The following is a 24506-nucleotide window of genomic DNA, read 5'->3' as shown; positions in this document are numbered from 1 at the left end:
ATCGGGTTTCCATAATACAACCCAAAATATACAATAGCCAAAAGTCCAGACAAAAGAGTTGGAACCCTATTACAAGAGTACACAAAAGAGAATTTCCTCCGAATCTCATTCCAAGCTCAAATCCTGTTAAGGAAAACAAATCTACAGGGTGAGCAAAACGCTCGTGAGACCAAGAACACACATGCAAGCACATTGTTCAAGTAACAATCCCAATTTAACAAATAGAGCAATAATATTGCAATAAATAACAATTCGAGCGGGAAAAGTAAATAGAAACAATTCAAGGATATAGTAGCTCTCAGGAGCTAAGTTCCACTTGCTCTGCCGATGTCATTCGTATACCTTCCCGCGATGACACTCTGTCAACCGGGTCGGTATTTCCATTCCGTAGATCACCACTTATTTCCCTCCGTCCACTGTGCACCTCCCGGGCCCGCAAGACATTTATTAGGCAATACTCCTTGAGTATGCCAAGTAAGACCTCTCATTAGGTCGAACTTCATTATCTCATGGCTCGCCAAGGTTCCCGACCAAGCCCATGCCGGCTCGAGTCCAAGGTCGGCCTATGAGTTTAGGCGTCCCCCATTTACATTTGAGAGTCGAGGAGATTTACTCCAACGACGTATGCAGCCATAGCATACCATTTCATTTCATTCCATCATTCAATCATCTCATTTTATTCAATTAAGTCATTCATAATTCATTCATTTCATTTGAATCATGAGTCATTCATTTCTTTTTTTTTTTTTTTTTATTGCCAATCAAAAGATCAAAACAAACCTCAAAGTCAAAAAACACCAGAAAGAGGTGTCACCACCCCAAAAAATCAAAGCCTACGCGGGACACATAGAACCTAAGAACCTAACCCTCCTTATCAAACCATCGAACACCTGGCACCCCCCGTGCGTCCAGCACGATAGTGGCCCGAACAATTGCCGGCACTTGGTGAATATGATCATAAATGCAAATGCCACTTGCCCCAACAGCTGCTAATCTATCCGCCGAGGAGTTAGCCTCACGGAAAATATGTGAAACTGTGGCCGAGAAACCCTCCAGGAGACCCCTAATTTTCCGCAAGATATTACATAATGGCCACTTAGCACTTGCCCCCGACACTACCAATTGCACCAACACCTTGGAATCGACTTCTACCACCGAGGGACGCAAACCCCTCTGCAAACACAAATTGAGACCAAAAAGCAACGCCAAGCTTTCCGCTGACAACACATCCTGCTCCCCGAATTCCTTATAAAACGCAAAAATCAGTTTCCCTTGACTATCCCGCAGCAACCCACCACCCGAGGCCCTCCCCTGGTTCACACTAGCGTCCGAATTGAGTTTAAGCACCCCAGGAGGCGGTTTCACCCAGGCAATCGCACGAGGGGTCCTCCTCCGAGGAGGGGCTTGAACACTACGAAACAAATCACAATCAGCATCTCCCGTGAAATGCGACCGATGAAGCCTATTCGCCCTTCCTAGCTGTTCCAAAAAAACGTCCACCTCGTGGATGATCTTAATGCTGTCCCACCGCACGCCATGGTAACGCTCCTGATTCCTTGCTAACCAGAGAAACCAGCACACAACCACTGGCATAAACACCCGAATATGATTCTTTGAAGATGACGGAGAAGTGAGATACCAAGCAACAAAAACCGATGCCATACTCCAGCAATTCTGCAGCTGAAAACCAAAACGGCCAGACACCCTCCGCCACACTTCCGATGCGACCGGACCCGTGAGGAAAACATGCAGCAGCGCCTCCTCTTCCAGATAACAACACCCACATCTAGAGGGTAAGGCCAGCCCCCGCGACCGCAACGCCACATCCAGAGGAAGGGCATTACGCACCACTCGCCAAGCCAAAAAGGATATTTTTGCTGGTAGGACCGAAGGCCATAATAATGAATGAACCAAGGAGTGATGCCGCCTTCCCCGAAACACCTCCCACGCCGACTTGACCGAAAAGCACCCCGACGGTGAAGGCAACCAGACCATTCTATCTTTCTGAGCTAAGTCAAAGGGTATATCTATAATTGCACGAACAACAAACTCCGGAACCCACCGAGCAAGACGCCATTCATCCCATCCCCCCAAAGTAAGAAACTCCGAGACAAGAAAATGAGGCCTCTCCAAACTACCCACAACCTGCTGTAAGGGCTCATGAAACACCCACCTGTCCTTCCAAAAATCCACCAAACCTTCCCCTAAGCTCCATCTAATGTGCGGCTCAACCAGAGGACCAATCGCCTCAAGACGCCGCCACGTAGCTGTAGCCCGCATTGCCGACACTTCCGACGGATGACTCCCTTTGACGTACTTGGCCTGCATGAAAGCAGCCCAGATGGAATCTCCAAGCCTAAACCGCCACCATAATTTTGCTGAGAACGCCCGTGCCATGTCCTTGAAGGATCTAAACCCAAGACCCCCTTCGTCATAGGGAAAACATAACTTATCCCAGGAAGACCAATGAATGCGCCTCTCCCCTTGATGATCCCAAAGAAAGGAATTACAGATCCTGCCTAACCGAGAGAGAACCGCCTTGGGAGGATCCAACACCTGAAGTAGATACATAGGCAACGACGCAAGGACATGCCGTGCTAAGACGAGTTTACCCCCAAAGGATAGCAACTTAGTACTCCAGTGACCCAGACGGGCCCGCATTTTGGACACAATATCATCAAACAAGACACTCCGCTGCCGGCCTTTATAAATTGGTGCCCCCAAATAGGTGAATGGAAACGACTGACGGTGAAAACCCAAAATGCTATGCACCACCTCCTCCTGCTGTGAAGTAGCCCCTGACGGCAAGAAAAAAGAGCTCTTACTGCTATTTACCCTTTGACCAGAGGCCTCCTGGTACGCCGTAAGAAACCCCTTGATTGCAGACAGGCACTCCTCCGAGCATCTTGTAAAAATTAGCATGTCATCCGCAAAAGCGAGGTAAGGCACCGGAGTCCCTGACGAAACAAACAACCTGCCCGGCTGATTAACCAGAAGATGATGCACCCTCGGCCTAGAAACTCGGCAATTAAAACAAAAAGGGCAGGCGACACCGGGTCACCCTGCCGAAGCTCCCTTGAGGACTTAAAAAAACCCGCAGCCTTCCCATTGACCAAAATTGAGAACCAATTGTTAGACACCAGACGAAAAATGATGTCTACCACATGTTCCTTAAAACCAAACTTCCGCAGCATAAACAAAAGAAAAGACCACTCGATACGCCTTTTCCATATCCAACTTCAACATGAGATTCGGGTGCCTCAATCGCCGATCTAAATCAGCCACCAACTCCTGAGTGAGAAGAATGTTGTCCGTGATTCCACGGCCTGGTACAAAGCCAGTCTGCCAGGGGTCCACTAAGGCAGGAAGCACCCTACCCAACCGATCAGAAACGATCTTAGAAATAATCTTTGAGCAGACGTTGCACAAACTGATTGGTCTAAAGTCCTTCCACTGCGTGGCGCCCGTAACCTTAGGAAGGAGAAGAATAGAAGTGCTAGTAAAACTCCTAGGTAAACGCGTACCGCGTCCAACAAATCAGACTTGATGATATCCCAACAAGCCTGGTAAAATCCAGCGCCAAACCCATCAGGGCCCGGAGCACTATCCGCCTGTAACGCAAAAACCACCCCCTTCAATTCTTCCATGTCCGGTGGCGCACTTAACATGGCGTTGTCCGCAACAGCCAGATGTGGGAGCGTAAAAGGAAACCCCGGAGCCTGCCATCCATGTTGTTCGGAGGCTAGCAAAGAGGCAAAGAAATCCACTGCTGAACGCTTGATGTCCTGGATATCCTCCACCCATGTTCCCGACTGATCTTTAATGCGATCCACAAAATTAAAATTGTGACGCTGACGGCATCGCGAATGGAAAAATGCCGTATTAGCATCCCCCACCTGCAACCAACGGGTGCGGTATAGTACACAGTCGCCTCCATTTTCAAAATCTCCGAACAATCATAACAATTAATCATGTATCAAGTATTCATAAACTTGACACTCACCAATATAAGTAATGAGGAAGAAATGTCCCTCGGAGCTTTAGGCGTTCACTGGGGGATCCTCTTGAAGGTCCTCGTGTGCGCTTGAGCAAATAATAATAGACTATTATTTACAAACCCCTATTATTAAAGAAGATCGTACCATAGTACAATCTTAGAAAGTCTCGTGAAACGAGTCTAAATTATCCTAAATCGAGACTCTCAAGTGGGGTTTCAAAGTACAAGAGAAATTTAGTTTTCATCTTGGAGATCAAGTATAAAACGTTCAAGTAATATCGAAGAAATAAGGAGTACTTGAAAAACTCCATTTCCTTGGAATTCAGAAAATTTCAGTTTTGATACGATACATTAGAAAAATCGTATCTCACGCTTTACAAGTCAAAAATTGGAAAGCTTGGTACCGTTGGAAAGTAAAAGTTTATAGAATACACTTTTCCATGATTCTAGACGGAAAGTATTCAAAAATTGGCTCAAAGTTGCTGTTTTGAACATGAAGACAGCTTTCGGGATTGGTTTTTGGCCAACTTTGGAAATTCGGCAAAATTCACCCATTGCGAACCAACCTTTGAAATTTGGAAATCAATTACAAGGTTTAAAACAAAGTAAGGGGAACGAAAATCGGAGTTTTGAGCACCGAGATACGGTAGCTCAAATTTACCCAAATTTCCTTGCTAAACAAGGGTTTTCCAACATCAAGTCATGAAATTTGAAAATTTAGTTGAACCATGAAACAGCCTCGGAATAACACCAAAATTAGTAGTATAATACTACCATATAAGGGTTGTTCCTCTACCAAATTTCATGCCAAAATAAGCACAGAAAGTGGGTTAACAAAACCGTTGAAATCACAAGAAATTCTAAGACTAAGCTGCCTTTGAACTTCCGTTTTGCCATTTCCAAACAATTGGTCAAGGGACATCTCAAACATGGTTCATTCCAGTAGAAAATGTCCAAAATGTGTTCAAGGTACATTCGATAGATGATTTACACTAAGAAGCTTCGGATAACAAGTCCAAAACCATAGTTAGTTTCAAATCTGTCCAAAACACTGTTTTCGTTCACAAAGTCAGTTTTGAATTTCGATCATAAATCACTCAATTCAACTCGGAATTGAGCGTGGTTTGTGGCGTTAGAAAATAAACTCATAAGGCTATATTTTCTCAGAAGAAACCATTTCCAAAATCTGTCCATAACCAGCTCATACGTGAGCATCAAATCGCAGTTCATAATCTGCCTCCCAGTGACAAACGAAACAGGACAGCAATTTTTAAACGAATGGTTTAGCTCACTCAAGAGGAACCACAATTTGCATTTTATACCAAATGAAATCTGGGAATGTCTAGTTTCCAGTGCCACAAACGGCACTCGATTCCGATGTCGGAGTAAAAAGTTATAGCCGAAACAACAGGACTGCCTGGGCAATCCGGGAAAATATTCCAGTTCTGCCATACTTCGGAAATCAACACATTTGACCAACCAAATCATGTTATTTTTCAACGAAACTTTCTACACTATCCATATAACATATATACATCAAAAAAAGCCATTATAACATCAAAATTTTGCACCAAAGTGCACGAACAGGGCAGGGGTAAAATGGTCACTTTTGCTCATTGCACCATCCTTGAGTTTCTATCAATAACCCAACATTATCCCACCAATTTGAGCATTAAGCCAACATTAATATCATCATCAATCATCAAATCAGTCCATCCAACAAAAGTGGGAGTTAATAGAGCCCACACAACAATTTTTCCAACATAACAAGCTACCCATAAGCATGCATAAGCTTAGATGTGCAATACTACTTCCATAAAGTAAGATTTAAAGGGTTGATCGTCCATTACCTCTCTTGATGAACTAGAACAGAATTTTCGGTCCAATGAATGCCCAAGAAAACGGTGGAAAGCAGCCCTCTTTCTTAGCTTGATGTAATCTCCAAGTGCTTATCTAAGAGTGGTTGAAATTTGAAGTGAAATGGAGAAGATTTGGTGAAGGAATTAGGATGGAATTGGAGTTGTTTTTCTCCTTTGTTGGTTCGGCTGTTGAGAGTGAGGAGAGAGAGAGAAAAATCTGATGGAGCTTGCTTCTTGAAGGTAGCTTAATGGTTAAGCATTGGGTGCACAAAGTCAACCGCAAATAGTGCGCGCGCGCGCGCGTTTTGTGCTCGATTTCTCTTAAGTTTGTTGCACTAGTGCACTAAACCTCTAATGCACTTATATTCATATAAATATTATTCACTCTTACTTGCCCCTAACTAAGGATCTAAAGTCCCTCAATTAAATCGCGCGTGTGAAAACGCGTATTTCCAATTTAAGCGCGATAACACGAAATCTCTAAGAAATTCTTATAACGATAGTACCACTAACTATCACTTGAATACTAGGCATAAAAACACCTATTTTAAGACCATTGTGCAAGCCTCTAATTTTCCAAGCTTATTGTATCCTCGAATCGATTATTGACTCCAATCGCGTATTCACTATTTTCACTTAACGAACTTCCAAAAATTAAATTTTGAAACAAGTCACTTTAAAAATATAACTAAGCTATAAATCCATATAATTAGGTCTAAAAAGGTTAGAAAATAATATTCAGGGCAATTGGCCGAATAAATAATTAAATGAGCTTGAATTAGGAGTTTAAAATAGATGAATTTTGTGAATCTTCACATAAATCTTGTATTACTTCCTCAAATCTCCAATAAATTTGTATCAGTGTGTCTTTCGGAAAATTCGCGACGCGCAAGCGGTATACACTTACTTAGAACTCATTCACCTTTAATTCCTCAATTAACTTTTCTTTATCTACTATTGATATTCTTAATTCTCCAATATTAATACACTCCTGATCCAAATATAGTCTCGAAAACGTGTACTCATTGTTCCGAATGAAATGAAATTTCGAAAGGTGAATTTTCCAACAAAACACTTTAAAATATAAAAGAGGCTTTATTCCATATAAATGGATTTTTAAATGGTCGAAATAAATAATTCGGAGAAAATGAGTAAATAAATATTTAAGTAAACTTGTAATATTCGATAAATAAGAAAATTTTCGGGTCCTCACACATGGGTCTTGCAAATTAATCCATAAAAGTGAATCTCTAAGGAAGCTTAAGGGGTTTTGTGGAGTTATTTTTGAGGAGAAAGTGTGGAGCTACCATCTTTCTAGTATTTATAAGGTAATTTTCCAAGAAAATCTCTTTTACTTCTAATAATTGTATCCTGGTGGTTTAAAGTTGTTAAATAGGTAGTTTTATGGGAAAAAGGATGGCTTGAGGTGGTGTTATGGAAATTTTCAGTTTTATTAGCAAATTTTCTGCCCTATTATGAAGCTTGATGCTTGACCATGGTGTGATACCCCAACTTTTAGGATACTATTGTTGTTTAGTCTCAAAAAATAAATATTACGCTTCCTTTAGTTTATTTTTAGGGTTAATTCCACTTTGTCCCCCAAACTTTGGACGATTACCCACTTCAATCCCTAAACTTCAAAATGGGACACTTAAGTTCCTAAAACTTATAAATTGGGACATTTAAGTCCCTAAACTTATAAAATGGGATATTTAAATCCCTAAACTTATAAAATGGGACACTTCGACCACTAATGGCATTCAGGATTCTGTCAACAAATTTCCTTAATTGGGAGGTATTTATAAGTTTAGGGATTTAAGTGTCCCATTTTGAAATTTAGGGACTGAAGTGGGTAATCGTCCAACGTTTGGAGGGACAAAGTGGAATTAACCCTTATTTTTATTTTAAGACATTGTTTTGTTTTAAAAACTAGAAACCCTAAATTCTAATAAAAAAAAACCCTAGTTTTACCTGTGACTACTCGGTTTTCTCAAATCTCGCATATTTTATCCGAAACCCTAACTGGAATCAAGGGAATTGTAAATCCCTCACATTTTTCTTAAATGTTCTTTTATTTAGCATTTATTCCTTTCTAATAGCTTTACTACTCATTCACACCCTCAGTAATTACAATCCACCATAGAATCAAGGGTTTTCCCTTTAGGTTATTCGTTCGGGTAAATTAGGGCTTTTTGCGTATTTTGACAGTGTGCTTACTTGGTGAGATGTGTGCACTAAATTTGGTGATTAAGAGTGAGTTTTAGATGATATTAAGTGTTTGATTAGAAGTAATAACCATAAGATAGTGAATTATAAGTGAAAACCCTAGTACGTGCGAAAGAAGGAAAATCGGGTTGAACCGAAGTGTACCGTTCGTTACCGACTGAGTGCACCACTTGACCCATACTTTATTACCTTAATCTCCTTGTTATTAATTGAACAAAATCATACCTAAATATCTCCTTAAGCCAACCGAAATTGTGGACCAAAATAAGAGAGAGAAAAGAAAATTTTAAAAGCTAATCTCATCGCGACAAGTGGCAACCATTCCATGGTTGCTTGACCAACTTAATTCCTACCTTCTTATCTTTCTTCTTAGATGATTTTTCTTCATTTCTTGCTGGTCTTGGTCGTGGCTTTGGAGGGAAAAAACAAGAGAAAGAGAGCTTCAATCCATCTTGGGTTTTGCTTGATTGAGTGCAAACAAGAAAAACTAAATCGATTAATCACTAGTTTGGAAGCTTGGGAAGCTTAAGGAACCAAAAATTTCAAGGAGAGGTGGAGGATCATTCTTGCAAGCTCTTGTCTTGAGGTATAATGGCTTATCAACCTTTCTTTCTCCATTAATCATGATTAAGTTGGGTATTAATGGTAGTATTGTGCTTATGATGCTTGTTTCAAGTGATTTTGATGATTGGATGGATGACTTTTGAGTTAGGGTTTCTTGTGGGTTAGGTGTTGTATGATGTATATATGTGGTATATAATCTTGTAAAGGAAATGGTAGTGGTAGTTTCAAGGTAAAAATGTGAATTATAGCTTGAATATAGCAAAATTCCAGATTTCTGGAAATTGTAGCTTCAGTTCTGTCCGGTTCTATTTCATCATGTTAGAAGCCGAATTAGGCTTAGCACAAAACATGAAAATTGTAGAGAATGATATTTTATGGTTGCCTACAAAATTTCAGCCCAATCCGACCTCCGTAGCCTATGAAAAGACTGAAATACCCCTGCTGCCCTGTTTCTATCCAAAACTGATAAGCAGCTTCTGTAATTGGTTAGTTTGACTGGGAATACTACTGATTTGGTTGTTAATGTCTTCTTAAGAATTATATCCTTGTATCTTAGATTTCAAATGACTTTGGAATTACCTGAATCGGAGTTGTGTGTGCTGAGATATGATTGAATGAATCAGGACTGCTAGTTGAATTTCACAGTGAGCTTCGAACTGGAAAATCTGGGGTTTTTTTGGTAACTTTGACCTAGTTAGGATGAGAACTGGACTAAGTAGTCTTCATCAAAGTTATAGCCCTCTATCTTAGCTTCGAAACGGAATAAATTTCACCCCAATCCGATAAGCGTAGCTCTGGTTGTGTCCGTTACGCAAAACAACGTCAAATCTGCCTTTTGTTTCCTAACTTAAACTTCATTTCCGCACATATTCTTAGCTTGATTTTGTACTTGTATGACCTTGAGCCTATTGGACGGCTAATGAAATGAAATTATGTTGTGTGTAACTTTGGGTTTGATTGAGTGTCGCGCCCCATTTTAAAAACATATAAATGAATGGTTTAAAAAGTGAATTTTTGATTTGAAAAATGAATAAAGAGCACGGGTCTAAATGGGACTTGAAAATGCGACGTTTTGACCCAAGATAATAGTTTTAAAAAAGGTTTTGAAATAAAATTCGGAGTCGCCACTTGGTATTGAGTTAAGGTGTACCAAGTCACCTAAAAAATGAATTTTTTAAAGAAAAAATAGAAAAACCCTTTTTAAACGACTCCAAATCTACGAAAATCAGAGAAAAAGATTCGGGAGTCACATTTGAAGAAAGGGAAGGCAAGGATAAAAATCCAAGGCACCCTTTCAACCTAGTCAAGGCTGGTTGCGTGATTTAGTCAAAGATTTTCTTAATTTAACCTAAAAAATTTATCACATTTGAATGTACTATATGGATGCAAACCCTAGACCTAAGAGGGTATCGAGGGGTCAAAATATGTCTTCAAAGCTCAATTGGTGCCACTCACATTGATTGTGACGCCCAATGAAGACTCTTCGAAGAAGTCACGAATAATGCAAAAATATGAGACTCTAAGAAAAGAAAAGAAAAATAAAATAATTATACAAATATACGTGACCTAAGGGAATGCATCATGTCAGGTACGGGGGACTAATACTCATGACTCAATGTTCCCTTTAATAGAGGGAATACGAGCATCCTAAGGCTAGAAAGCCAAACTCGTCCATATCCCATACGCAAGGGTTTTCCTAATCTAGCATGCAAATGATTTAACCTAGTTTCTATCTCTTAAATGAAATGCAAGTCTAATGTTATGTTTTCATACAAAGGGGCAAGGAATATATATATAAGGGAAAATACGGAATAAGGGATATAAGTAGAAGGGAATATGGGATAAAGGATGTACATATATAAGAAAGTGTCACGCAACATGGTAAAACCCTAAAAAGTGAAAACATGCATGAGATGAAGTGATTTTATCACACAACCATGATCTAACGCTCGAGGGGCTCCTAAGGGTCTAGCGTTGGACTAGCCCATGTCTACAATTTTCCACTAGCATTGGACTAGTGAGAAAAGTCGGAACAAAGGGTCACAACTAGCGTTGGACTAGTGTGGATTCGAGAAATTGACCACAACTCGCATTGGACTAGTGTGGTGACGTCACACATCGGTTACAATCAAATAAATCATGTAAGACCTAATAAAAGCATGTAAACACATAAATCACATATAGCACATAACACATAAGCATGATATCTAGATGCAAATCCCTAAGAAAGCGGTAACACATAGCACATAGACATGCAAAACACACATAAGGCAAATAAAGCAAATAAAGCCCTAACTATTACATTCGGGGGAAAGCCTACTACAATCTAAGAGGGGAAACGGAATAAAATAAATAAAATAATAACCTAGCTATTACAACTTTGGCATTCAAGTGCCTTTCAAATGATCGAAATTGAAAATAACTATATAAAACCAAAACAAATAAAGTAAATAATAAATAAATAAATAAAATGAAAACATTCAAAAGGCATGCAATTAAGCACATAAATCACATAGACACATAGAGTCAAATAAAGTGAAAATAAGGGATAGAGTGTACCTCCCTTGCAATGGTAATCAAATGAAGGAAAAATAGCTTCAAAGCAATAAAAGGGTCAAGGCACCAATTAAATAGTAAAGTATAAACAAAATCACCAAATCCCTCCCAATTGCAACTTAAATGAAATCAAATAATGCATAATTTCCAAGAAAAGTAAATTATTGATCAAATTTCTAAAATAGAAAAACTACCAAGGACCCAATTGCAAATATTAACCAATCACTCAAGCCCAATTAACACATTTTGGGAAATTCATGGGTCCAAGAGCAAAGAAGGGGTCAAGTAATGGTTCAAATCGCAATTACTCTAGGACCTAATTGCAAGAAAATAGAACATAATTGGGCCTTTGTAGCATAGATGGGAGCTAAGGGGAGTGAAGTGCAATTTTCTTTTTAACATGCATGCAGATTACGTAGAAGAGCCTTTCTTTTCTGCACCAATTCAGCCGCAATCTTCTTTCCATTTCATCATGCAAGCAAGTTCAACAAGTACCAAGGTTTCAACTACTTGTTGCAGGATTGAAGCAAAGCATTTGAGTTGACCCAACAGCAAGAGAAAGGGAAGAAATGCAGCAAGAAACGCAAGAGATTTCATGTATCAAAAAGACACCATAAACACCAGCAGCTCTACGATGCAACGAAATGGAAAAACACAGCAGAGGTACGAAGAGATAAACTCGCGGTGAACATGCACACAACATACCAACCAAAAACCTAAGAAATCATAAGCTTCAAACAAGCCCAAACTTGAACAAGCCAAAGAAAGAAACAGAATCCATTTGTCCACGCTACTGCAACAAGCCGAGAGCTTTAAGCTTGTTGCAGCAGATTTTTATGCGCAACTCTAAGTGCAAAACTATTATAAGACCAGGTAAACAGGCTCCTCAAAACATTCTTCCTAGTTTTCAACATAAAATTCTTAGGCTGAAACACAAAATTCAGGAAGAAAGAGCGTGCAAAACTGGAAATAAAATTTCTGTAACTTTCGGATGGCTTTGAAATGTTTATTGAACCTCATGCTGCAATAGCTAATAACACTCTTAAAAAAAAAAGTCCTCAAATTCTTGTTAAACTTCCTAAACCCATTATCAAATACAATACCAAGCACACAAAAGAAAGAAAATCTGAACTAGGGAAAAACTTGCAAACCCAGATTTGTTCATTAGTTTCAACTTTCTGGTTTTCATGTTAAAATCACACGAACACCGAGTTTTTAAGCCAAAACAACAAATAAACTCCAAATCTTGTACTTTGCCCTCCTTAGAATTCTTCAGACCCAAATTACACACAAACAAGAACCAAAAATGCAACCTTTAGTACATTAGATTACATATGTGGGAAAACATTATCTGTTCATGGCTCCTAAACTGAATTCATGATTTCAGATGCACGTTAAATGAACAAAGAGGCTAACACCAAGCCTGTCAACGGCACAACAATATCACCAAGCATAACCACAGTCATAGTCATCAGGCATGGGTAACGACCAAAACTTAGAAAAGGAAGAAAATCATGCATAGGAGACTCAAGTCCCTGTGAAGATTGTGTTAAACTAATATTGAGAAGAGTCCATTATACCTGAGAGTACTTAGCTGCTAAACGGATAGGAGAGACCCAAAGAAATCGAACGGTTCTGGAAATTGAAATCTACGAACTGGGTTGCAAGAGATTCCAGCGTTAATGCAGGCGATGCCAACCGAAGATCCCTCCTTTTCTTTTCTGGTTTCCAGCCGAAGCCCTCCTTCCTTTTCTTCCCTCTCTTGGTTCCCTCCTCAAACTTACAGCCGAAACTCTCTTTTTTCCAGCTCCCTCTTTCCTGAACTTTCTCTCGATTCCCTTTTCTCTATCTCACGGTGGTTCTTACCCAAACCTAGCCGTCCTCTTTTGCTCTCTCCTCTTTCTCCCCTTTTCTTTTTCCTATCCTTTCCACTGCCTTTCTTTTTCCGCCGTCCTCCCCCCTACTGAACCCTTAGCTTTGCTTTTATATAGCCCAAAGATCTCTTAGCCCTAACATCGGATGGTTCCCTCTTACTTGATGTCTTCCTCCTGCTTTATAAACCCTTAGATGGTTTGTTGTCCTATGATGCCCTTAGGATAGGGATTAAAGCCAAGTGGAATGATCAAACGGAGCACAATAAATGAAACCCCGTGGAAAAAGAGCTGGAAATTTCTTGTATCTGCATTTTTGCAAATGAAAATGAAGAAGAAAGGCTTGGATCATGTGCTTCTCAGGGTCCGTGAGCTTGCCTTTTTCTTTTTTTCACTTTTTTTTTTTAACCATTTTCTTTTTTCCGACGAATCTTAATACTAAAAGGTCTTAAAATAAATTAAACGACTAAATGAGCAACAATAAATATAAAAATAAAAAACTAGAATAAAATAATAAAATAATAATAATTAAAAATGCTATAAAATGCTAGAAAGTGCCTAAAAATAAAAATCATGAGATTAATAAAAAAAAGTAGATAGTAGTTATTACTAAAATAAAAAATAATAATAATTTAAAAAATTTTGGTGTCTACAGTTTACCCCTCTTTGTCTGAGTTTTGAAAAAATTTGAGACAAAGAAATAGATACCAAATACTTACCTGTGGTTATTTGGCTGCAAACTAGTCAAACGACTGACGCTTTTGGAATGAGGACTGACCCGAAACAGGAATTTAAACGGGACTGACCCGAACAAGAAATTTAAAACGGGACTGACCCGAACAAGAAATTTAAACGGGACTGACCCGAACAGGAAATTTAAACGGGACTGACCCGAACAGAATTTTAAAATCGGGACTGACCCGAAACAGAAAATTTAAAATCGGGACTGACCCGAGATAGGAATTTGAAATCGGGACTAACCCGAGACAGGAATTTAAAATCGGGACTGACCCGAGACAGGAATTTGAAATCGGGACTGACCCGAAACAGGAAATTCAAAATCGGGACTGACCCGAGGCAGGAATTTAAAATCGGGACTGACTCGAGACAGGAATTTAAAATCGGGACTGACCCGAAACAGGAAATTTAAAATCGGGACTGACCCGATGCAGGAATTTAAAATCGGGATTGACCCAAGGCAGGAATTTAAAATCGGGACTGACCCGAGACAGGAATTTAAAATCGGGACTGACCCGAAACAGGAAATTTAAAATCGGGACTGACCCGAGGCAGGAATTTAAAATCGGGACTGACCCGAAACAGGAAATTTAAAATCGGGGAAATTCCAGTATACTTACCTGAAAATAGCCCAATTCAAGAATTTTCCATTTTTAAGGTTACGTTTTTGCTTCTGAGCCAAAGGTTGATTCTACATTACCGTTTTGTTGTGCCTTTGATCAAACCTGCTTGCAGCTTTTCCGATCCGTCTTTGTTTGCTGGAAAACTTTTCGATACCGACTCCAGCGAGATGTGATTGTTTCCCTCCATGCATGAAATTTTTCTGCAAAAGAGAAAGAATAAGGAAATTGCCACCATCATTTGATCCGGTTCCCTTTGAGAATCGTGTAAACATGAGTCTTTTGATGCCTTTGTCAACTTTTTGATGTGGTATCTGATTTAGTTGGATTTATTACTTCAAAGACTTTCTGATTTTTCCCAGACTGATCAGGTATGCCTTTAGCCATATTATGAGATCTATGTAACGGGCCTTGCTGAATCATGACCATTTTCAAGAGATGACTGAATCCAATGTGTGCTTTTGAAATGAACCACGGGGATTGTTATTCACCAAAATTCAATGATAAAAAAAAAAATGAGGTATGCAAGAAAAATCACATGTCATGCAAGAATGAACATGCACAAGAATGCAAACATACCCATCTGTGCTTAAAGCCTATAAGGTGCCATGAATGCAAGCAATTTGGAAAAAAATGAGTTTCCTAAGAATGTATTTGCAAAAGAGTATTTTTTTTACAAAAGTGACACAGCTTTTGGCCAACAGATGTCATATTCGAATCTCTGGATATCTTTGTTCCGGAATTCAATATTGACAGAAGTATCACAAAAATGAGGAGAAATTCAAATGAACCAAGTCACCAACTGTTCCTCCTCGTGCTCGCTCATTGCAGAACCCTACCTTGGCGCCCTTTCGGGTTTTCACCAAGGTTGCCCCCACCCTTTTTGCTCTTGTTTTGTTTTTCTTTTCTTCTCTTTTTTTTTTGAGGTGCCATTTCGGGTTTTCACCTATAGAACAGAGGAAAATCTTAACCATAATCGACTCAGGAAGATAAGTTGAAGATCGCTGGCATCAGTAAAAATGCGCTTCCCTTATAAGCTTAGGCGAATGCATTACGGACATCACTTGCCAGTTGATTAGCGAACTTCCTAATAGAAATACAGCAAGTGACGAAAGCCAGGACTTTGGGCTTTTGTAATGAGGTCAGGTGGGGTGTTTTCAAGAAAAGTTGAAGCTTGAAAGTAGATTTGAAGAGGTGTGAAATAACCTGAGATTACAATAATTTTGAAATGATTTCCAATTTTGAACAAAACTGAGGAAAATTTGCCCCAGTTTGATTGGATTTTCTCTCTTTGCATTTTTCATTGCATTTTCCTTACTTTTGCATTTTTCTTTAGAAAACTAAATTTGCCCCAGTGTGGGGTTTTTCTTTTCCTTTTTGATCATCTCTCTTTCAAAAAATATAAATTTACCCCAGTGTGGGGTTTGCAATCCTCAGGGGTTGCCAAACGAAAATCATTAGTCTGATAGCTCAAAAGGGACGACTAGGGATTGAATGTTTCAAGTGGAAAAGAAGATGGCCTGACTTGCATTTTATCATTTGCACGAATTTCTAAAAGAAGTTTTGCATAATCAAATGAAGAATTTCTTGCACATGTCCGAGTTGATAGGTTGAGGAAATATTTGTCCATCCATTTCTGCCAAAATGAGTGCTCCGCCAGGTAATACCTTCTGAACAATGAAAGACCCTTACCAATTCAGAGCAAATTTGCCTTTGGCCTCATCCTGCACTGGCAAAATCCGTTTCAGTACTTGGTCACCTTCCTCAAATGTACGCAAATGGACCTTCTTGTTGTAGGCCCGGGCCATGCGTTTTTGGTAACATTGACCGTGACAAATAGCATTAAGCCATTTTTCATCAATCAAAGAGAGTTGTTCATGACGCTGCTTTATCCAATCAGCTTCTTCCAGCTTAGTTTCCATTAGAATACGCGATGAAGGGATTTCAACTTCGGCTGGTAGTATGGCCTCCATCCCATACATGAGCGAGTACGGGGTTGCCCCAGTCGATGTTCGTATAGAAGTCCGATACGCCATTAGTGCATAAGGGAGCTTTTCATACCAGTCACGATGCTTTTCAGTCATCTTGCGAATGATCTTCTTCAAATTCTTGTTTGTGGCCTCCACGGCTCCGTTCATCTGCGGTCTATAGATGGCAGAGTTGCGATGTCTGATTTTGAACTGTTCGCATAGCCCGTCCACCATATCATTGTTAAGATTCTTGGCATTATCTGTAATCAATGTTTCTGGCACCCCGAATCGGCATATGATGTGATCTCTTAAGAAATTTGCCACCACTTTCTTCGTCACGTGCTTGAATGATTCCGCTTCGACCCATTTGGTGAAGTACTCAATTGCCACCAATATAAATCGATGCCCATTTGAAGCAGGAGGGTCAATTGTGCCAATCACATCCATACCCCACATTGAGCAGGGCCATGGGGCAATCATACTGTGCAACTTGGTGGGAGGAGCGCGTATGATGTCGCCATGCATCTGACATTTAACACATCTTCGGACAAAATCTATGCAATCGCGTTCCATTGTAAGCCAAAAATACCCGGTTCTCATGATTTTCTTCGCCAACAAATGTCCATTCATGTGAGGTCCGCAGACACCGCTATGCACCTCTTTTAGCATGTATTGAGCTTCATCTTCATCGACGCACCTTAAGAGGTTCAAATCTGAGGTCCTTTTGTATAATACCTCTCCATTTAAGAAAAAACTTCGAGGCCATTCTGCGCAGGAAACCCTTGTCATTTGCACTAGCTTCTGGAGGGTAAGACCCGGTTTTGATGAATTCCTTAATATCATTGTACCAAGGGCTATTGCCAGAAGAATTGTCTATGACCCAACAATGAGCAGGCTTGTCTTGGAGTTGAATTCGAATAGGCTCGATTCCTAATTCGTCCGGATATTGTATCATAGAAGATAGGGTGGCCAAGGCATCTGCAAATGCATTTCGGGCTCGTAGGAGATGTCTGAATTCCAAACTTTGAAATTGTTTAGCCAAATTGAGCAAATTACAGTGGTATGGCAGAATTTTTGAATCTTTGGTTACCCATTGTTTCAATGTTTGGTGCACGAGTAAATCTGAATCACTGAAAGCTATTAACTCCTTAAACTCCATTTCCAAAGCCAGTTTAAGACCAAAAATTCATGCTTCATACTCGGCCATGTTGTTCGTGCAAGCAAATTGCAATTTAGCGGCTCCAGGATAATGCTTCCCTTCTGGGGATACAAGAACTGCTCCTATTCCGACTCCAAAAGAATTGGCTGCACCATCGAAAAACAATCTCCATCCAAGGCACTGCTCGCTCATATCTTCTACGGCATCGACAAATAAAACCTCCTCATCAGGGAAATAGGTATGGAGCGGTTGATAATCATCGTCCTTTGGATTTTCTGCCAAATGATCGGCTATAGTTTGTCCCTTGACGGCCTTTTGCGAAGTGAAAACAATGTCAAACTCTGAAAGAATCATCTGCCATTTGGCCAGACGCCCAGTTGGCATCGGCTTCTCCAAGAGGTATTTCAGAGGATCGAAGCGGGAAATGAGATAGGTAGTATGACTTAGCAGATAGTGCCTTAATTTTTTAGCTGCCCATGCCAATGCACAACAGCTTTTCTCAATGAATGAATAATTAGCCTCATACTGCATAAATTTCTTGCTAAGATAGTAGATGGCTTGCTCTTTCCTTCCCGAGTCGTTGTGCTGACCTAGAACATACCCTACTGCTCCGTCGAGCACAGATAAGTACATGATCAAAGGCCGGCCCGGCTTGGGTGGCACTAGGACCGGAGGCTGTAGCAAATAATCTTTAATCTTGTCAAAAGCTTGTTGGCACTCCACATTCCAATGCAACGGCACTTTTTTTTTAACAACTTGAACAGTGGCTCGCATGTCGCTGTTAATTGGGCAATGAATCGTCCAATAAAATTAATCTTCCCTAAAAAACTTTTCACATCTTTATGCATTTTCGGCACTGGCATGTAGTGCTGTTATTCGAATCGGGTAGCTCGCGAGCCGGGCTCGACCCGGCTCGTTAAGGCTCGAACTCGGCTTCGAGCCTAAAGACTGCTCGTTAAGTAAACGAGCCGAGCCGAGCTCGGCTCGCGGGCTACCCGAAAGGCTCGAATTTGAGGGATAAAAATGTCAATTCATTAATTATGGCTATTTCAGTAAAATACTTCCATCTATTTCCAGAGTCAAACTCCCAAATCCCTAATCCTTCATTCGCTCATTCTTCTTCCGCCTTCACCTCTGGGCTTTTGCCTTCTCTTTGGCTCTGCTCTCTTCCGTCCAGACTTTGGCCCGTCAGGCGTCAACCCTAAATCACCAATTCACCCTTCGGTAATAGCTCTAGCAGGGAGCATCAACAATCGCTCTTCAGAGGAGCTGACTTGTCGCACCAGCCCACCGCCTTGGTTGCGCAAACACCAGCCGCCACCTGGTGAACCCGTGTATTTTTCTGTACTTGATTTCTGATTTTGGAGTTACGTACATATAGAGCTGAGATCCAAAAAAAAAATTAAGGTGCATTATCTTCTTCTATTTGGTAATTAGGATTTAGGGATTTTGGTATTTTGCTAAAATATTGTGCTTTTGAGGCGTTATTGGGATGTGGGTTGATAAACATGAGCTTACAAATTTTTGTTTCCGCGGAAAAATAATACTACTATAAAAGATTGACTGTAATGGAGAAAGATGCGTGCATGGTAGTTAGCAGTGAGACTTCATGACTGTAACAAGAAAATTGGGTGCTGGTGGATAGAGATAGTCTTGGCTAAACCAGACAAGATTCTTCATTCTTGAGTCTGCTCAACATTTTCCTCGGCCTTTGATATGTTCAAGTGTTTACTATGTGGAAATATTTATTTTGAAAGCGAAATAATAAAGGAAAGCAAATTGCAGATGCTGCTGTTTTGAAACTAGTTTTTCCAACTATATCATTATTCTAACCTCCTATCCCTCTAGTTTATGATATATTTATCATTCCATCCATAGAGAAAGGGGGGGAACTCTAATTCGACTAATACTTAAATATGTAACCTGAAATATTTTAAATTTTTTGCAAGGACAAAAGTTTGGTTTTACGCAGAATTTTTTCCTTAAAAAATTTCAATTGTTCAAGAGAGAAAAAGAGAATTTTTCTTCTGTAAATACTTTCCCGAATTTTTAAAATCTGAAATTATATAAAATAACAACGGAAAGAGATTTAATGTGTCTGACTTTTCAAAGTTACATGGCCTGACTACAATGAAATCAAATATCTAAGCTTGATTTTTTAACGGTGTGAATGTGATGTTATTTCATGTTATACATTGAAGACAAGCATCAAAACTACTTTTTTTTTTTTTTAACAATTCAGTGCATCATTTTCGTAATTCTCTTTTGGGTTTTTGTAAAGTGTCCCACCTTTGCAAACAAAATCATTATCAAGCCTGTGGTGTGTCATGTGTGTGACCTGAATGTAGCTACCTTAGATTTGTGCCAAAGTTCACTTCACCTGTGATTGCTTCTAGTTCTATTCTGTAGGAACCCTGTCTTTTTATCTCATTTTTGTCGAACTTTGTTATAGTCCAAAACTTTTGTGGACTTTGTAGCCTCTAACTGCAAAATGCAATACCAAGATTGCTTTAGCACAATTGGCAAATTTAAAGTGGTTCTCCTTGTCAATGTCCACCCTTTAGCACAATCAGTATTGCCCCATCTATATCCCATAACGTTTTATTATTATTTTTTCCTGACATTTTTACTCTTTCAGTTGAGTTGGTTTCTTGTTTGCAACTTTTAGTGCAGTGTTGTGCGCAGTTTGACAAGCTAACTGGCAAAATAACAACAGTTCTGCATTGTAGATTGTGTATTGGATTGGGACTCATTTGGTGTTCTTGACTTTTGATGGATCTTATAGTATGTTTGTTATCCTTCTGAATTTGTTCAAACAGTATATTAACTTGAGTTACTCATATATTTTAGATATGACAAACTTGGAGGTAATTACTCTCTTCACACCGGAGGCTGATGGTAGTTTGAATGATTTATCCTAGTTGACAACTCTCAAGTCATTGGATTTAGTTGCTTCCTGAATTATTGCAGTGCTTAGACTAAGGATGGTTAGAAATGAGCCTTCTTATGTTCTAAACCATCTGGATTTACGTTATTTTATTGGTAGCTCTGGATCATGCTAATTCTTGTGTTCTTAACTTGTATCTGGCTTACTGAAAATGATGTAGAACAAGATGGGTAAGAGCTTGCCTTACTAGCAGTAGCGCAAGAATGAGGGGATTGTAGCCTGTTTTGGGGGCTGTGAAGTGTGAACTATACCCATGAACAGTAACGTGGGTGGAGAAGAGGGGAAGAAGAAGAGAATTTAGGGAGAAGAAGAACAAAGGAACTAATAAACCAAAACTCAATGTTTATTCATCAGTTCTCTCTCTAGCATGACCAACTAGATGAATTGATTGCTTAATCAGTTTATGTAGATTGCTTGGTGTCAAGTGGATTTGGCCTTCAATAAGAGCAGTAATTATTTTCTCATATTGTAATAGATAATTGAAATTATTGGAATTTTTTTATTTATAATGAAATTTGACATGCAACCTTTGATTTATAATTATGCCTTAAATTTTTTTCTTAATATATAGGTATGTACAGCCCTCTTAATTCCCACCAAGGTTCATCTTCAAGTCCTGCTATGGAGCAATTAAATGAAGTAGTAGATCAAGAACTGGATATTGAAGAAAATCCGGATGAGATGACTGAAGATGAGTTAGAAATAATAGAAGAACATGACAATGAAGGAGGAGGAGTAGGAGAGCAAAAAGGTGATGGTGGAAATGAAGAACCAGCAATGCCCTTTGAGAAAAAGCAAAGGAAAAAGAAATCAACGGTGTGGGACGATATGAAAATTGTGAAGTTAGACAATGGAATAGAAAAGGTGCAATGCAATCATTGTAAGGAGTTATTTGCCAAGAGTATAACTGGAGCTACATCTCAACACAAGCGTCATCTAAATGCATGTTTACAAAAGAAGATGGCAATGGGAGAGCAAAATAGGATGAAACAGCAAGTGTTGTCTTTTACCGAAGGGCCATCCGATGGAATTACTTCGATCACAAATTTTTCATATGACCATGCCAAGGTACGGGAGCTTGCTTCTCATATGGTGCTTGCACATGAATACGCATTTTCTATGATGGATCATGTTGTATTCAATAAATTTATGAAAGTTGTGTCCCCATTTTATAAAAAGATTACCCGGCAAACTGTCAAAGAGGATTGCATTTCTACTTATCAACTTGAAAAAAGAAAGCTGAAATCTGTATTAAAGAGTGCTAGTCGAGTTAGCATAACTACAGATTTATGGAAATCTGGTCAAAAAATTCAATATATGGTTGTAACAGGGCATTTTGTTGATTCTGATTGGGCGTTACAAAAACGTGTGTTGAATTTTTGTAATGTGCCACCTCCTCATACGGGAGTAATTATTGCTGATGCTTTGAGTAAATGTTTTATTGATTGGGGGATCGAGAATAAAATTTCCAGCATCACGGTAGACAATGCTTCTTATAATGATGCTTGTGTTAGGAGACTTAGGGAGGATTTTTCTCTAAGAAAGAGGTTAAGTATTGCTGGAAAAATTTTTCATGTGAGGTGTTGTGCACATATACTTAATCTTTTAGTGCAAGATGGCCTCAATCAACTAGGTGATGTGATTGATACTGTTAGAGAGGGGATCAAGTACTTGAACAACTCTGAGGGTCGCCTAAATCAATTTGCCAAAATTGCGAAACAGCTACAGTTGCCCTCTAGGAAATTGATTCTAGATTGTCCAACTAGATGGAATAGCACATATCTCATGTTGGCTTCGGCTTTAGACTTCAAGGACGTTTTCCCAAGATATGAGGACATTGACCCGGGGTTTCACTATGTTCCAAGTGATTACGAGTGGTTGCAAGTAGAAGAAGTGTGTCGATTTTTGGGTATTTTTCATGAGATCACTGACATGATTTCTGGATCCGACTATCCAACTTCTAACATCTTTCTTGTGGAGCTTTATAGGATTAAAGAGCTTTTAAATGAAAAAGCTCTTGATATTTCTGATCAAATTAGGACCATGTCTTTGAGCATGTCAGTAAAATTTGACAAATATTGGGGAGAAACCAATGTGTTGCTTTCGTTAGGTGCTATTGTTGATCCAAGGTACAAAATGGTACTCATTTATCATGCTTTTCCGATTATTTATGGTGAGGAAGAAGCTGCTGTGAAAATTGATGAAATTAAACAGCTTCTTTATGAGCTTTACAATGAATATGTTGATACTCACTTCTCCTCCCTTGCCGGGGAACAACCGAGGCAGTCGGTAAAGCGTAAACATAAGGAAGTGAGTAGTTCTTCGGCTCAATCTCAGAGGAATGTTAAGAAACTTGGACTTCCAATTCTTACTAGCAAGGAAAAATTTCAAATGCATGTTAGTGAAATTGACAAGGCGCCACCTGAAAAATCAGATTTAGATATTTATTTAGAAGAAAGTAGGTATGCTTGTGACGCATCTGCTAATCTGGATGTCTTGGGGTGGTGGAAAGGAGAAAGATGGAGGTTTCCAATATTGTCAAGGATGGCCAGTGACTTACTTTCTATTCCAGTTACAACTGTGGCTTCTGAATCTACCTTCAGTGCTGGGGGAAGAGTAATTGATGATCGGCGAGCTTCTATGTCTGTTGAGACAGTGCAAATGCTACTTTGCGGTAGTGATTGGATTCGCAATCTTCATGGAATAAAAACCAAGTCTCGTGTAAGTGTATTACGCTTTCTAGTAGTAATATGTGGTTAATTGATTATTTTACTTCATCTTTTATCTCTATAGCTCTTATTTTTAGAGAATATCATGACTTTGAGTCTTTGACATTTTTATTTTGTAGGATCAATCTGATGTTGCCGAGTCATCTACGTATCATGAAGTTGAGCTTCCTCAAAATTGAAAGAATGCTAAATTTTAGAAATTGCTGCTGCTGTCCTTTGGTATTCTACTTCATTTTTTTAGCTCAGTAGCTCTTATTTTTAGAAAATATCATGACTTTTACATTTTTATTCTGTAGGATCAATCGGATGTTGTCGAGACATTTTACGTGTCATGAAGTTGAGCTTCCTCAAAATGAAGGCTAAATTTTAGAAATTGCTACTGCTGTTGCTCTGTAGCTCTTATTGTTTGCTGTCTTTTAGACTTGATTATTGCTTTGATGTTTGTTGTACGTGAACAAAATATGAGTACTTGACTACTTGTGAATTCTCATCAGCAACCATGGCTGAGGTACTATGAATGCCAAAGTGAATTCTCATCAATTTAGAGGAGTAATTTTCACATTTCTAAGTTGCTGGACATTCATACCAAGTCAAACACGGCTCTTTTGACTGTTGGACTGATAGAAAATTACATATGCTCTCTTTTGGTGGGACTGCTTGATCTTTTCTCTTTTGCTAAATTGGATTAAATCCATAATCCCCACTCAGCAACAAATATGTATGCCAAATTTGCATCTTCTGAATGGTTACAGACTTGCAGTGAACAGATGGCTGCTATGGTAAATATTTCGAGCTCGAGCTCGAGCTTAACGAGCTCGACTCGATTGTGTTAAACGAGTCGAGCTCGAGCCGAGCTCGAGCTAAATATAGAGCTAACGAGCTCGAACTCGAGCTAGTTATTCGACTCGACAATGTTATCGAGCGAGCTCGAGCCAGCTCGAAATTCGTACAAATCGAGCTCGAACCACTACTACTCGGGCTCGGCTCGACTCGAATAACAGCTCTACTGGCATGTCTCGAATTGCCTTGATCTTTGTCGGGTCTATCTCTATACCCTTTTTACTGACAATGAAGCCTAACAATTTACCAGCTGGTGCCCCAAAGGCGCACTTTGCAGGATTTAGCTTCAAGTTGTACTTTCGCAACCTTTCAAACAACTTTCTTAAATCAATCAGATGGTCCTCGGCTTTCTTGGATTTGATTATAATGTCATCCACGTAGACCTCCATCTCCTTGTGGATCATATCATGAAACAAAGTAGTCATAGTCC

At 39.4% G+C, this 24506-nt stretch overlaps 1 protein-coding gene across 1 annotated transcript; it reads left to right on the top strand.

Moving 5' to 3' along the window:
• Positions 1–21080: 21080 nt before the first annotated feature.
• Positions 21081–22855, top strand: LOC113704650 (zinc finger BED domain-containing protein RICESLEEPER 2-like). Its single transcript, XM_072060981.1, has 2 exons — positions 21081–22803; positions 22845–22855. Exons 1-2 carry the CDS (start codon positions 21081–21083, stop codon positions 22853–22855), a joined length of 1734 nt encoding a protein of 577 aa, XP_071917082.1.
• The last annotated feature ends 1651 nt before the right edge of the window (positions 22856–24506 follow it).

The sequence above is a fragment of the Coffea arabica genome, chromosome 8e, assembly GCF_036785885.1.
Source record: "Coffea arabica cultivar ET-39 chromosome 8e, Coffea Arabica ET-39 HiFi, whole genome shotgun sequence".
NCBI lineage: Eukaryota > Viridiplantae > Streptophyta > Magnoliopsida > Gentianales > Rubiaceae > Coffea > Coffea arabica.
Note: the sequence above shows the minus strand (reverse complement) of the source record. Positions and strands in the feature narration are given on the sequence as shown.